The sequence below is a fragment of the Cricetulus griseus genome (assembly GCF_003668045.3).
Source record: "Cricetulus griseus strain 17A/GY chromosome 1 unlocalized genomic scaffold, alternate assembly CriGri-PICRH-1.0 chr1_0, whole genome shotgun sequence".
In the NCBI taxonomy this organism is placed as follows: Eukaryota; Metazoa; Chordata; class Mammalia; order Rodentia; family Cricetidae; genus Cricetulus; species Cricetulus griseus.
The window spans coordinates 242,120,570-242,136,548 of record NW_023276806.1 but is presented as its reverse complement, the minus strand read 5'-3'; the positions used below and the strand labels follow the sequence as shown (position 1 = coordinate 242,136,548).

Sequence of the window (15,979 nt, the reverse complement as noted above, 5' to 3'; positions counted from 1 at the left end):
GAAATATCAGGGCTTTGGAAAGATGGCTCAGCTATTAAGAGTGCATGCTATTCTTATAGCAGGCTGGGATTTGGTTTTCAAAACCCATATATTGGTGGCTCCCAAATACTTGTAACTCCAGCTCCAGGTGACCAATCTACTCTTCTGGCCTCTTTGGGTACCTGCATACATATGTGTATGTATTACATATGTATTACATACAGACTCTCTTACCAAACACAGAGAGAATAAAAATCAAATCTGAAAAGAAACAAGGAAGAAAAATCAAGGGTTGACATGACATACTGGAAAACTGTGTACCTGGGAAGTAGAGGCAGGAGGCCTAAGGATGAATATTAAGTTCAATGGCAGCCTGGACATACAGCAAAAGCCTGTCTCCAACACAACCAAGGGCAAGGAGTGCAAATGACTGATGGAGAATGCAAGAACCCTTGGATTGTTCAATCCCTTGACCCCTAACACCACAAAGAAACAAAAGAATCAGCACTTTGGATTGTGAATTAATGATGTAACATTTGGTTTCCATGCTCACAGCCCTGGTCAATCTCCAGCGTCACATTCCCCTTTGCCAGATGTAGGTAAAATCCCAAGAATAGAAGGGTTAAACAGTTGCATGTCTTAAACTATGTCAGTTCTTAAGCCAAGGGTAAAAGGGAACCAGAATTCTTTGGTGACTTTGAGTAGCATTTCCAAGAAGATGGTGAAATGTATAGTTCTCTCTGCCACCTTCCCTGTTAATGGATTTGTGTCCATCCTATTGAAAGTTTTTTATATACCTGCTCTGTGAATGGGGACATAGGGTAAAGTGTTGTGGCTGCATATGACCCAAGACAAGTTTTGAAGCTACTTGGCTCACTTGGAGATGGAACCAGCACTTGGGAGGGGAGACAGGCAGCTAGATCTCTGTGAGCTGGAAGCTTGCTTGGTCTATATAGTGAGTTCTGGGACAGCCAGAACTTCATAGTGAGACCCTGTCTCAAAAAATAAACAGAGAGACAGAGGCAGAGAGAGACATACACACAGACACAGAGAGATATTGGCTACATAAACTGCTACTGATCCGAGGTCAAGTTTGCTTTATGACTGAAAGCCAAGGTTCTGACATTTTTTTTCTTTCACAGAAAACAACAAAGGCTCAGTGTGAACTAACATCTTCAAATTATTTCAAGATCTTTAAGAGACATGTGATTAACCTCTGCCTGATACAGATACCAGTTGTTTTTCCAGTCCAGAGAAAAAGGTAGCTAGTTGGTACCGACACTAGCATTCTAGACCTTCAGATTGATGATGAACCTAATGCTGAACTTCATATGGATTAAAAAAAATTCCTCCCATGTTTACTCCTGAAACATACAAATGAAGAGGTGGTAAAGAAACAAGTTGGTTAGACATTTAGAATGGATTAGACCCACTGAGCAGAAAATTGTGGTGGACTGAAGCAGGGGTACATGTAAAGGGGGCTGTTAATTGAAGTATGTGCTTAGCAGACTGACACATTCTTTGCTTTTTTTCTTGTCAGTGCTGGGATTAGAACCCAGAGCTTTGTATATGCTAGGCACTACCACTGAGCTCCAGCCTCCTATTTAATTTAATTCAATTTACTATGAGACCGAGTCTCCCTATGTTGCTCAGGCAGGGTTTTGGAACTCACTCTGTAAGTAGGCTTACCTTGAACTAGTGAGTTCAGACAAACTTTACATCTGTCACTTCTTTCAGTTTTTGCTTCATAAAGCAAGTTTTCTTTCAACTCATATAAATCCATCAAGGAAAGAAGTCATCAGTAGGCCTGAGGTATGGTAACTCGGTGCTGGCAGCAGGATGTGGAGATGTTAGCTGATGGCAGGAGTGTTTTCTGTTACTAACTCAGGCAGGCCACTAGTGAACATCCTGGCTTGGCTTCCAGAGTGTTGAGATGACAGGCACACACTACCAATTGGGGCCTCATCTCACTTATGCATTGCTTGGCAGTGCTAGGGATGGACCCTTGTGCTCCCCAGGCAAGCACTCTGTCCCTGAGATGCATCTTATTCTGTTAATGTTGGGGTGCCCCACGGCTCAATTCTGGGTCTTTGTTTCTGTAGCTACATCACAGAGCTGATTTCACTAGTCCCATGACTTACATACCATCTACATGGGACAACCTCCAAATTTAAGTTTACTCCAGATGAATATATACACTTCAATGTCTACAACTGTCACTTAACTGTTTTTAAAGATCTCAATTTACTCTATTTCAAAGTCTAAAATACAACCCCCAACTTGTTCTTTCTCACTCTCTCCAATCCCAGCGAATCAAAACCCTCAGGACCATCTCAGACATTACTGTCTCTTACATCCACCCACCAGCAATTCCTACTGTTTTATCATCTAGGATCTGACCACTTCTTTCAATAGCTCTGACCCCAGTCCAGGCTATCTTTCTTTTGTATCCTGGCTAGGCCAATCTTGTAGGCTCTTTTCTCTTCCTGAGTGTATCACTTATACAACTAACCCGAAACATTTGGCCGGTCATGGTTTCACTCAGCCTCAGCTACAGCAGAGAGTCTCAGACCTTAGCAGGCACCAGCACCATCTGGAGGACTCCTTCAAGCAGGGAATCCTGGCTCTACCTCGAGGTTGCTGAGACAGTAAGTTTAGAGTGGAATTGGAGAATTCCCATCTCTGAGTTCCCAGGTGTTCCTTCCTCTATTTAGCAGGCATTGGTGGAGAATCCCCACCCTACCTTTTCCTCAACATTGACAGGCATCTTGATGACAGGGATCTTCACTGGTTTTGCCTTAGCCCTGGGCATGTATCCCTTGCATTACTCAAGGTTCATGTTGATTCATCTTTGTTTAACTGATACCTCAAGAGGCCTTCCTGATCACTCACCATCATACAGCACGCCCTATCCTCACCGCAATTTATTCTTCTTCACAGTGGGCATCCATTCTCTGCTCATTGTTTCTCTTATCACGTCCAAATAGGAAGCTTGCTAAACTCAGTGACCGGCGTTTGCTGCTCTGTCACGTCCCCAAGCTCTGCCTAGCAGGTGCTCATCTCACTTGTCCAAGGACCAGATTAGGTACACCCAGGAAAAGAGCCCTAGCTAGCCTCAGGCTTGGGACACTGGCCAGGCCGATCCCTTTTTTGCTTGCCTCGGTTTCCCCCTTTGGAAGGGCAGTGCTTGGCCTGCCCGGGGGAAGGCACTCCGACGCAAAGAGGAGGACGTGAACACGCCCGTGAATCAGAGCAAGCCGTGCACAGGCGAGCGCCCTTCCACACGAACCCTCCCCGCCGCCCATCCTCCAGCCTTGGTCCCGGGTCCCTCCCGGCGCTCGCCCGCCTCCTCCTCCTCCTCCAGACGCCGCGGAGGAAGGGGCGGCGCCGAGGGAGGGGTCCCTCCGCCGCGGGAGGCCGCAACGCCCGCCCGTCACGGCGTCGGCGCCGGCTGGGAGAACCCGGAAGTGGCCGAGCAGCGCGCTCGCCCGTCCGCGCGCCGCCGCCGCAGCCGTCGCCGTCGCCGCCGCCGCCCGCACACGGGGGAGCGCGGGAGTCGCGCGCAGGCACAGGAGCGCGCGGGGCCGACGGGCCATGGCCGCGGGGGCCGCCGCCGCAGGTGGTGGCGCGCGGTGAGGAGTGCTGCGCCCCCTCGGGGCTGATGGAACGCGACTGGGCGGGCGGACAGTGCCGGCGTCCGCGGCTGGAATGGTGCTGGCGGCGGCGGACGGTGCCTGCGTTCTGAAGCCCGCGAGGAGCCACAATGGAGACGCCGCCGCTGCCTCCCGCGTGAGTGAGCGGCGCCCCGGGGCGCGCGGCGGCGGAGGGCTGTGCGGCTGCGGAGGGCGCGCGGCGCTGCGGAGGACACACCGCGAGCGATAGCGGGGGGCGGCGGGCGATGGGAGACGCGGGGCGTGACGGGGCGCGGCGCCCGCAGTCCGGAGGGTGACCGCGGGACCGGACTCTGCCGGACCAGGCGGGCATGGCTAGGGGCTTCCCAGGCTCGGGGCGAATTGAACGTTCGGGATGGGGGTGTGCGTAGGGCATGGGGAGGGGGGCGCACGACTGCGATCGCTCCTGGGTACCCCCCCCCCACCCGTAATGCACGGGCTGCTGCTGCCCAGCTCGCCCACCCTTTCCTAGTAGGGAGCGAGAGGATGCACAGGAAACTGGAAAGTACCAGACGCCTGGAGTCTAAAATGAATGCGATCTGAGGTCGCTTGCTTCTCGGAATTTCTAATAAAATTAATATCCAAGGAGCTTTTACATCACTCCAAATGAGCTGCGGCCGTTTTAGGGCATGTGATCTCTTACCTGGCACTGCAGAAAATCTTTTATCCAGAAATCAGAGCATCTCTCGTTCCCTTGGTACCCGGGGCACGCTGGTAGTGTTACCGACCTGTTAGGCACAGGTGTCTTTTTTCCTTGGTGCCCAAGTACATGCAAGATCATCTGCAACAAAATTACTTTCTAGAAATAAGAGCTGAAAGGGGTTTCATTTTTAAAACACCTTTATAAAAGTGGCCTGTAAATCTCCAGGAGTTTAAACATTCCGGTCCCCCCCCCCCCCCATTCGTCTGTTTAACCTTTATGAAGGAGCAAAGAGTCCTTTGGATCTGACTTTTCAAACCGCAGACAAAGCTCACTCTAAAAAGACGTGTATGTACCTTTTCATTCGATCAGATTCATGGAACCTTATCGGTTTTCAATGAGATTTGGCTAGCTTCACTCCATTACAGTTGTTCCTTGCGAGCCTCTTGTGGCTATTTGGCAGAATTCCAGCTAAAATAAGCTATTTGGTTTGGGTTGAACCTTTTTTTTTTTTCCCCTTTCGTATTTTGAGTCCTTTTATGAGATCGACTAGGATTATAGAGCCACAGTTTCTGTATGTGCCTTTCAGGATTTTGAGCTTGAGTGGAACAGGTCATGGGGGTCTGAAGAGTGGGTGACAGGAATCTTGGCTTGCCCCTTCTGGGCTGGTAGGAATGATAGAGAAAGCAAGGGATCAGATGCTTGCTGATGGTGGTGGCTTTGAGAGTGTGTGATGTGCTCTCACGCTCCCTAGCAGGTTGGGAAAGCCTCCCGAGCCCCCTGGGAAACATAGCTGTAGATTGCTTCAGCAGCTTGAGTGTAGTGCCAGCCCCTGAGGTTTCCGGCCAGACTCAGTCGCAATGGTGGCAGAATATACTCTCTGCATATAGACAACACACTGTGTGTGGTATAGAATGTGTAGGTAAGTTACTTATGGTGCACTCGCCCTCCCTACTGTCCCCTTTATAATCTGTTAGGTGCAGTCCCTTTTTACTTTTGGAGCAGAGAGAACTGAAGGACAGAACAAGAGGTTCTTAGGATGAAGGTTCAAAGGAAAGTGTGTGTGGAGAAACAGGCCCTAGAGGGAGGAGAGGCATAGAAAATGGTTTAAGTGTAAGAAATGAAATAGATGTCCGGCTCTGCTCTTTCGTTTTGAATCTTCACCTGTAGTTCTGGAACTAGGTAGAGGCTTGAGGTGGAGGAGAAAACCTGGAGTGCTGGGCTGGAGGAAAGAATCGTAGAAACATCTTTCAATCACTGGAAGTAAAGCTGCAGAGACTTCTTTATTGTTTAGTCCATTTGATTAAAATACAAACAGATTTTATTTTCATTAGGTAGTTCCAGAATCAACCCCCTTCTAGATGTTGCCTTGCTGCTTAGGTTTCTATAGATTAGAAACAAGATTTTGGCTTCCTACCCACTGCCTTCTTTGCCTCTATTCCCATTAACTTCCTTTCACCTTGAATCATGCTGTCTGACCTAAGAGATTGCAGGTGAGGTCTTTGTGGGGGGATTTGCTGGGTTTCCTGATAGAGCTAGGTGAGGATGAAGGCGCCTGGAAGTCACTGGGAGCACTCTGCTTTTTATAAGCACTGAGTATTAGCCTGAACTTCAGGGTAAAGAAAGGTGTTTGAACTGGACTTAAAGGGCCTTAGATATTATGGTTGGAAGCAGAGACTCGGAGTTCTCTTTGTATGTCTGTTTAGTAATTCATTCAATGTACAGATTCTTGGATGCCGGTCTCTGCCTGGCACTGCTCATGGTGCTAAGTCTACATTGTCCTATGGTCCCACCCTATCTGGGAGGGGTGGCAGGCATCTCTGCTTAGATTCTTATTTCTTCATTTTGATCTATTTTCTGCCTTTTCCACGATGCCTTCAACTTTTTCTCATCCTTTGGGGAGTCTCATTGATTGCCACTGTACTTCCTATTTCTTGTTGCCTTTTTTCGTACTTGAATATACATGGCATTTAGGCTCTATTTCATTGGAGGTCTAGGTGATGTTTCAGACCATGGGACATTTAGTTCCGGTCAAATCTCAAAGATGTGCAATAAAAAAATTAGTGAGTCAGGGAGTTTGAGGTAGTAAATAGAGCTGTGCAGAAGGAATGAAAACTGAATAGCCTTGACCTATGGGGTGCTTTTCATATTTTAGCCTTTATAGTTATTTGCATAAAGGAGTTTCATAATTATTAGGCTGATGGAAGACCATGAGGGTCCGATTGTGTGAATCCTTTTAATGTCCCTTCTGGAACAGTTTTCTTAGCTCTTGTTTTCTTCCTAGTTCCTCCTCCCAAGCTGCCTTACTCTCCCTGGCCATGCAGTCTTGCTCTCTCGTCATTCAGCAGAGTAATGATGCCTCAGGTGCAGCCTTATCAGTTTTCAGTGGGTGATTCTGCATCACTGGAAGTGCTTGTGTGTTCCAACACAGCCAGATAACTGGTTAGCCATGCTCTAAGGGCTTTAGCCTGCCAAAGATGGGTTGCATCAGAGTAGAGGTTTCAGGTCTTTGGATTTCATTGACCTGTTTAAAGGAAAAAGAAGTCCAGCATAGAGTTGCCAAGTGTTATGTTGCCAAGTAGAAGTATCTGTAGAAGAGTAATTAGCAACTGTTACCACTTATCAAAGGAGGAGATTGTAATATGGTCTCAAATGGAAGGGACGTCTCAAAGGGATAGTACTTTAGTTGTATGAATTGAACTTTGGGAGAACTTGTTTCATTGCCCTCATTTTGTCACAGAAAACAAAGTGGTTTGTTGAAGCCTGAGGTATGTAGTGCTTTGGGTATGCTGCAGGATGATAGCTCTTTCGAAGATCTGGGCTGGGAATTGCCAACCTTGCAGAGTATTGGCTCCCCATTTGTATGCATGTCTTTCATAAAGTGCATTGGAGTGCATTCTGGTTTTCACGTAATTAGTCTTAGATATTGAGGTAGAGCATCTGTCATTTCTTTAAACATTTTGTTACATTTTTATTTTTTGTGCTCTGTGTGTGTGTGTGTGTGTGTGTGTGTGTGTGTGTGTATGTGTGTGTATATATGTGTATGTGTATGTGTGTGTGTGTGTTTGTGTTCGCGCGTGTGTGCACTCGTGTGTCCTCATGTGATTGCATAGATATGGAGGTTGTAGAACAGCTTTCAGGAGTTGGTTCTTTCCCCACAATGTGGGCCCAGGGATTGAATCTAGGCAAGGACTTTTACCTGCTGAACTATTTCAATGGCTCAGTTTTTTTTTTTTTTTTTTTTTTAATTCACATTTATTGAATCCCTACTGTAGCTAGGTTTTGGAGACTTTTCAGAAAACAGCAAAATCTTTTATCTTATGGTTAAAACTGATAGTAACCAAACATATAATTGTTGGACATGACAGAAAACTGTGTGTGTGTGGGGGGGTGGTGATAGATAGATAGATAGATAGATAGATAGATAGATAGATAGATAGATGGATGGATAGATAGATAGATGTCATTCAGATAGCCTCAGGGATGTCTTTGCTAAGGTGATCTGAACAAAGGCCAAAGGGAGGACAGCATTGAAGATGGAGGGGAAGAGCAAGCAGGAAGGCATCCATCCTTGCACGCTTTTTTCCCACCGAGGTAGCACTATTCCAGCCAGTATACTTGGCATGCTGTACACTGCACCTACCTACATCTTGGATTGTTGGCATCTGCTCACATATTCTGACTAGTTCCTTTCACAGATTCTGTCTTGAGCAGCCTTTGCTGTTATATGACACCACTTATTTGGGCCTCTTCCTTTAGGTTTTCAGTTGCTGAATGTGATTTACATAATTTCCTACTTAATTTTCTCAACAATCTTATCATGTAGGCCTCCTATTATTATCCTTTTGGCTGAAGAAATGCAAGTTAAATTGCTTTCCCTAGCTTATATGTTCTAATCTCTGTGCTGATCAATTTTTTTTTTTTTTTTTTTTGAGACAGGATGCTGCTATGCATCCTGGGTTGGCCTGGAGCTCTGATCCTCCTGCCTCAGCTTCCTTAGTGCTGGGATTGCAGGACTGTGCCACCAAGACTTGCTTTGCAGTTTCTGCAACGGCTCACAGACAGCATTTTTTCCTCTCACAAGTGGGTCTTGGCCAGTTCTTCTTAGTCTACAGTTCATCTCATCTGTATTCCCTTCTGTATCTTTTTGTTTACTGTTTTTGGAGACAGGGTGGCTCACTCTGTAGCCCAGATTGGCATCAGTCTCACAGCACAGGCTGGCTGTGAATATGTAGGAATCCTTTTGCCTCAGCCTCCTGAGCACTGAGACATCTGTATCTTGTTTTTAAATGTTATTATTATTACATCCCAACTGTAATTTCTCCTCCTTTCTTCCTCCTTTTCCAGCCCCCTCTTCCCCCACCATCCATTCATCCTGTTTCTGTTTAGAAAAGGGCAGGATTCCTATGGATATCAACAAAACATGGTATATCAAGTTACAGTAAGACTAGGTACACCCCTTCATATTAAGGCTGGTCAAAGCGACTCAGTATGAGGAGTAGGGTCCCAAAGGCCTGTAAAAGAGTCAGAGACAGCCCCTGTTCCCATTGTTAGGAGTCCCACAAGAGAACCAAGATGCACAACTATAACATATGTGCAGAGTGCCTAAGTCAGTCCCACGTAGTCTCCCTGGTTGCCACTTCAGTCTCTGTGAGCCCCGATGAGTCTTAGTTGATTCTTGGTTTTTTTTTTTTGGGGGGGGAGGTGGGAGACATCTGTATCTTATATCAACATTTATATCTGTGCTTAAAGGGTCTGGAATCTCTGGCTTCTATTGGAGTGCCTTCTCAGCTCCAGTGTAAAACGCAAGAATGAACCAAGCATTCTCTGGTTCCTAGACTACACACTCACTAGCCTTTGGCTTCTTTCCTCATTGTCCTCTCTGTGTCTGTCTGCAGGAGCTGGAGAGGCTTAGAGTCCCTCAAGTTCATTACTGAAAACCTTAGTAATGTTCGCCTTAAAGTCACCTGCAGTCATCACTCCTTAAATTCTTCTGTTTTCGCTCTTCACCTTTTAGTCCATGTGTCATTTTAAATTTTAGCACTCTAGAGTCTTGTCACATGGCGAATCAGAGCCACATCCTCAGCCAGGAGGCCTTTGCCTGCCATCATTTTGACTTTAACACCAGGGTCATTATGTGCCTCAGCCTTTGCAGCATCATAGGCCAGGTTCTCCAGCCCTTCCTATTGCTCCATACTCCTGTCTCTGCTTAAAATGATTTTAGAGTTCCTGCAGGGCCCAGGTGAGCCCCACCTCCTTCGAAGTTTTATTTAATTTTTGATTTCAGTCCTTTCCAGATCGTTAGCTTTCTTTCTTTCTTTCTTTCTTTCTTTCTTTTTTTTAAAGATTTATTTATTAATGTATTTTATGTACATGAGTGCTCTGTCTTCATGCACACTAGAAGAGGGCACCTGATCTCATTACAAATGGTTGTGAGCCACCATGTGGTTGCTGGGAATTGAACTCAGGACTTCTGGAAGAGTAGACAGTGCTCTTAACCTCTGAGCCACCTGCCCAGCCCTCATCATTAGCTTTCTGTGGAATTTACAGTCTTGCATATGTGTCCTGGTTTGTGCCATTTCTTGGCATTTAGCCTTGACATCCCTAATAGATGGGAAACTGGAGCAGGGTCAGCCCCTCTTATCCTACAGGCAGGCCATACAGTGGACATTTAGGCAGCAGTTATATGTTTGATCTATTAGCAGCTATGATTATTTGCACATTTCTAATGACTTCAAGTTGAGTGTTGCAATTAAAATTGAAGGCCAAGAAAGTGAATAAAATCAAATGGCCATATTCCATTTAGTTCCTGAATTCAACATTTTTCTCCTTTGTGTTTGCATTAATAGGGAATTTTATGCTTAGACCGATCCATGAGAGAAATAGATGAGGGGTGATTGTCTCCCATGTTAATCCAGGTTCACTTGTTTAGTGTTTGGCATAGTGGTATAGGCAGGACTACCATTTGGTCCTCTTTCTGATTCCTGTCTTTGAGTGGTCCTTCGCCACCCCAGAGAAGATGATAGAAAATTTAGCTCATCATCTGAACTGCCAGGTTAGATTGCTGCTTTGAAGTGATGACCATACTAGAGAAAGTAACGAGAAAAAAAAAAAGTGATAAAAGACATGGAAATGCTGGATATGGCTCATTACCCTCCTTTTCTCTATTTTATCATCTCATGCAAATCCTTCTCTAATCATGCTTTGTTAATTGTTTATGAGATATTCTTTAAAAGATTGATCTTGCATAAGACATGCTCTTACCCCATCCCTTTCCTGGTAATAGTCACTGTCAGGGACAAAAAGTGCCTGATTGTGCTGTGTTTGTCATGTAGGTGGGAGGGGAAGAGGAGAGAGCTGGGTTGATCTGAAGTGGAGCTTTTTACAGAACCATTGTTCTACCATCAGAGGGCAATTATGCTCCAACTTCCATCAACCTCTCAACCCCAGACATCCATCCCATCCGCCTCCCCCTGCCAGCACGCCCCCACACTTACCAGAAGCCACACACCCAGGACCCAGGCAGAGAAGAGAGGTGTCCTGCCACCCAGTTGGCTCAGGGCTCTGTGTTTTAACTACTGTTCCTTAGTAAAATTGAGCATGCTTGCCTTTTCTGGATGTTTCCTTTCCAGTTCTGGGAAATCAGAGCTATACCTTTAACAATAACAGTAGCAGCAGCAGCACCACACACACCCATCCCCCCCCACACACACACTCAAAGGTATGAATATGAGATTGTGAAGTGTTATTTGATGTACACAGGATAGGAGTTTAACCTCACAAGATGCGATACGCTCAATTCTAAGGACCTACATACTGAAGATAGCATCTAATCTTTCTTTCTGGGAGGCTGGGAATCCCACTCAGTGCCTTACATGTCTTAAGCAGTGTTCTACCACTCCTTACTGCATCCTCAACCTAGTCTAAGCTCTGTGTATTAGAGGGCAGACATTCTCAATTTTTAAAAAAAGCCACATTTGTTTGGTAAATACCACAAGTTATAGACTACAGTTTGTGCAGTGGCACAATTAAAGCCCAATTAATGCTTAAATTCCATACATTTGAAGAAAAATTGCCTTTAGAACATTGCAAAGACTTCACACCCCTACCACCAAATAAGTGTTGAAGGGGGAAAACCTATTGCTTTCCCTGAATCTCAGTGATTATTGGGAGGCACCCTGGGGGGAGGCTCTGAGAGCGTTTTGTTGGGAAGTTTTATTATAGAGTGGTGTGCTAAGTATTTGTGAAGACAGTCATTAGATTGTAGCTTGCATTTCGAATATCTGTTCTTGTTTTAAGTGGATCGTGGCTAATAACTTGCCAAGCTTCTGAAAGTTAAGTTTGGCAGGGAAGACAGCGAGAACATAGGAGAAATATTACAAAGTCCGGGGAAACTTGAGAGCAGTACAGCACGGATGGTGACTTTGAAAACAACAGCTGCTGACGTGAACTTGGCAGAAATTTGTGAGTAATGGTGGGTGACTCACTGCAAGCCCCGAGACTTGCAGCCTTTGAGGTGAATAGGCAGAGGGAGAGCAGAGATGGTGGCCACCCAGCGCTGGCCAAGTATTTACATCCTATACGTGACAGTGTCTTTGGTCCCCTGTGAAATTTTACAGCCATATCATACCCATGACTCGTAACACCACTTCTCCCAGAAAACACTAAACTTACAAACAACCCAGATTTTCTAGGGCGCTTGTTCTCAATCTGGGAAGATCAGTCTGGGGTAGGAGGGTAAGTGGGTGGTAGGGCGGATTGCATCACCTGTTGTTGTTTTTAAAAATCATGCAAAGCTGCTTTCACCCCTACCCCCCAGAGACACCACCATTCCGACATACGGATTTCCAAAAAGGGCTTGCCTGTCTTTTTGTATGAGGAGGCATGGGCCATATAGTTTGAGAAACTGATTGGGTATTTCTTTGTTCGGTGTGTGTGTGTGTGTGTGTGTGTGTGTAGGTTACAGGTTGACTTGTGGAGTTGGTTCTCTTTTACCACCGTGTGGGTTCTGGGAATCAAAGAATTGAACTCAGGTCCTCAGATAAAGGCTCGGTGGCCTTTATCTGCTGAGTCATCTTAATGGTCCTTCATCTTATTTTTTGAGACAGGGTCTCTTGGGAACTGGGACTTTCTGGTTACATTTTGCTAGGCTGGCTGGGCAGCAAGCTCTAGAAATTCTTTCCTCGCCTCCCTAATTCTAGCTAGGATTACAGGTGTGCTTTCTATGCCCTGATTTTCATGTGGGTGCTAAGGAATTAAATTTAGCTCTCCATGTGTGCTCAGTATAAACTTTGCCCTTTGATCCATTTCTCTAGACCTAGGTTTTTCCGTTAACCTTTGTGTTTGCGAGCGTGGTATATGCGTGTGGTCTGTGTACACGTGCGGGCGTATGAGCGTGAAGTCCTGTGTCAGAGGAGGATGCTGCATGTTCAGCTCTGTCCTCGTTCTCTTTCTGTTGCCGTGATAAAGACCATTGCCAAAAGCAAGATGGGGAGGAAAGGACTTATATCATCTTGTGGGTTACAGTTCATCCATATAGGAAGTCTAGCCAGGAACCTGTAAAAGAAATCATGGCAACTGCTTGCTGAATGCCTCTAGCTCTCTCTGCTAATATTCTTACTCTGCTCAGGCCTACCACCCCAGGGATGGTACTGTCCACAGTGGACTGGACCCTCCCATAATCATCAAGCAAGACAATTCCCCACAGACACACCCACAAGCCAGCCTGATGAAAGTAATCCTCAATTGAGGGTCCCAATTCACAGGTGACTCTACTATGTAAAGTTGACAGTAAACACTTAACCATACATAGCTTGTTACTGGAGAGCTATTCGTTTTGAGGCAGCTTGGAGCTTTCTGAGCTTGGAGCTATGCTGGTCACCAGGAAGTCTCAATGATCCCCCTGTCTCTGCTTACCTCAGTGATAGGATTAGAGGCGTGTGAACAGCTGTGCCTGCCTTTTCATGTGGGTTCTGGGATCTACACTCAGGTCCTCATGCTTGGACAAGCACTTTTAACCTCTGAGCATCTCTCCAGCTCTCTTTTGATATTTGTATTCCTCATCCTTGAAAACAAAACCAAAACTCACTGCTCCAGGTCAGATAATACAAGAGATTATCAGACCTGTCTAAGTTATTGCCCTGCTTTTAACCCTTTGCTTGGTTGTGAAATCTTGACTATTTGAGGATTCTCCAGGTTAGAGTATTTTCCTGGTGTCTGAGGATGTAGTGACGTTATAAGGCAGAGTGACAAAGTCACCTCGGTTACAAAACCAGCCTGGGTGTCTGTGGAGTCAGTCATTCAAGGAAGGCTTGAGGATTGCCTCCTGTACAGCAAAGCTGTACACTGGAATCCAAACCCTCAGAAACGGCAACTCTTTCAGATATGTTTTTTGATAACAACAGGTAATTGAGTGGCCATTATCAAATAATAACAGCTGTGGAGTGTAGAGCTGGAAAGGAAGGTGAAGGGACTTTGAAAAAGTATCTCCTTTTGATATTTTCAAGAAGGCAGTTTCCTGGAGAAGGCTGCTCTTTGTTCAGAAGGGAAGCAGACGAGGGTACCTGGGCACACAGGATATAGTTTCAACAGTAAACTTTTGCACATACCCCTTGCTGTGTGCCCCTCGTAGCTACAGTTTTCACTGCCGTAGTTTTAACATGGTGTGCCATGTTTGTTGCTCCATTCGCTAATAAATGGACATACACAAGAGCCTCATAGGAAATGAGGAATTAGGAGATGGACATTAGTGTTAGAAATAGTGCAGTAGGGCTGCTGGGTTTGTAAGTGGTGCACAGTACAAGGAACACTTAAGAAAAGGACAGCCAGGCGTTGATGGCGCAGGCCTTTAATCCCAGCACTCGGGAGGCAGAGGCAGAGGCAGGCGGATCTCTGTGAGTTCGAGGCCAGCCTGGTCTCCAGAGCGAGTACAGAGAAACCCTGTCTCAAAAAAACAAAAACAAAACAAAAAAAAAAAAAACAAAAAAACAAAAAAAAAGAAAAGGACAGCCGGTGTTAGCCTTCTCTTATTCTTTTAAGTCTTTGAATGAAGTTTCTTCTTTACAGCTTCTGGAGTGCATTAAAACAAAACAAAAATAGAACCTGAAAATAGCTTTAAGGGAGTATCACTACCGTGTGCCTTGATTATATTTGGTAGCCTTAGCTTTCGTTTTGTAAAGCCAGGTGTTTCTTTCTGCTCTCTGCTTGGTCTTTTGAGACAGCGCCTTGCAGTTTTGCTCAGGGTAGCCTTGAACTTGTGACCCTCCTCAGCTTCCAGAATGCTGGGATTACAGGTGTGCACTACCATCCCCACCCTTCAATTCTAATTTTAAAAGATTTATTTTTCATTGTATGTGTGTTTTGGGTACATGCACGTACCATGTGTATGCCTGGTGCCTGCAGAGGCCAGAAGAGTTGAATCACATGGAACTGGAATAACAGGTGGTTGTGAGCCATCATGCCAGTGCTGGGTAACAAACTCCAATCTTCTGAAAGAACAGCAAGTGCTCTTAATTGTTAAGTCATCTTTCGAGCCCCTCTTAATTACTTAAAATTTTTAAATCATTTTATTACTTTTTTATTTATGTTGAGGAAGGTATGTGCTTGCCAAATCACGTATTTGGAGGTCAGAGGACAGTTAGTGGGAGTCAGTTCTCCCTTTCCACCATGTGGGTCCCCAGTACTGAAGTCAGGTTGTTTAGCTTAGGGACCAGTGTTTTTCTTTACCCATGACAACATCTCATTGGCTCCTGATTTCTTAGGTAGGAGTCAAGCTCTCAATTTTTAAATAATGCCGTTCTTTTCTGGACAGAGTCACATTTGCTCCCATTCTGAACATTGAGAACTCTCCTGCAGTTATTTCACTAGTCACCAGTATATTTTCTCCTGCTGAACCCTGATTGAATTATATCCGTATGTATGCTGTATATGTAGGAATTGCATTGAATGTATGCTGTATATGTAGGAATTGCATATCTCGTGGGTAGAGAGGGTGTTTGCCTGGATTCCACAGACAATCCGTGGGAACCCTGTTGCTTTCTTAGCTGTGAGATTGGGAATGCCTGTCTTTTGTAGTCATGCATCCCCCTTCTGCCTTTTACCAGATATTTTCCTTTCTAAGACCTTTTTTCTTTTTAAAATTTATGCATGTGTGTGGGGGTGTGTGCACATGTGTGTATGGGTTGCTGTTCATGTGTGGAGGCCAGAGGTCAATGTTGTATGCTTCCTTCTGTTTCTGTCCCCCTTAGTTTTTGAGTCAGCATCTTCTCACAGAACCAGGAGCTTGCTTTTTGACCGGAAGACTGGTTATCCAGCTCCTCGGACCATCCATCTGCACTCCCATCACTGGGGTTACAGACATACGTCACCATTCTTGGCTTCTTTGTGGGTGCTGGAAATCCCTACGTAGGCTTTTTGGCTTGTGCAGCAGGGACTTCCCTCTCCACAGCCCTCTAACTAAGAGAAGTATATCATTTAATGTGGTGATTTTGCCTGCATATGTGTCTGTACTCTGTGCTCATGCCAGGTGCCCACAGAATCCAGAAAAGGGTGGCGGATCCTTTGGAACTGGAGTTACAGAAAGAGTTATGAACTGCCTTTGTGGGTGCTGGGGGTTGAACTCAATTCTTCTGGAAGACTAGCCAGTACTCTTTAACCACTGAACCGTCTCTCCAGCCCCAGGACCCTTTCT

General features: G+C 45.6%; 1 protein-coding gene across 4 annotated transcripts in view; it reads left to right on the top strand.

Moving 5' to 3' along the window:
* Nucleotides 1–3,441: 3,441 nt before the first annotated feature.
* Klhl2 (kelch like family member 2) overlaps nucleotides 3,442–15,979 on the top strand; it is a 110,121-nt gene continuing 97,583 nt past the window's right edge. For 2 of the 4 annotated variants that reach the window (XM_027394060.2, XM_027394057.2), the window contains exon 1: nucleotides 3,442–3,768. In XM_027394060.2, coding sequence (XP_027249861.1) covers nucleotides 3,743–3,768 — 26 coding nt within the window. In that variant the 5' untranslated portion in view covers nucleotides 3,442–3,742. Of the gene's footprint in view, nucleotides 3,769–11,735; nucleotides 11,755–15,979 lie in introns of those variants that run through there. The other 2 variants (XM_027394058.2, XM_027394059.2) reach the window with 2 other exon arrangements.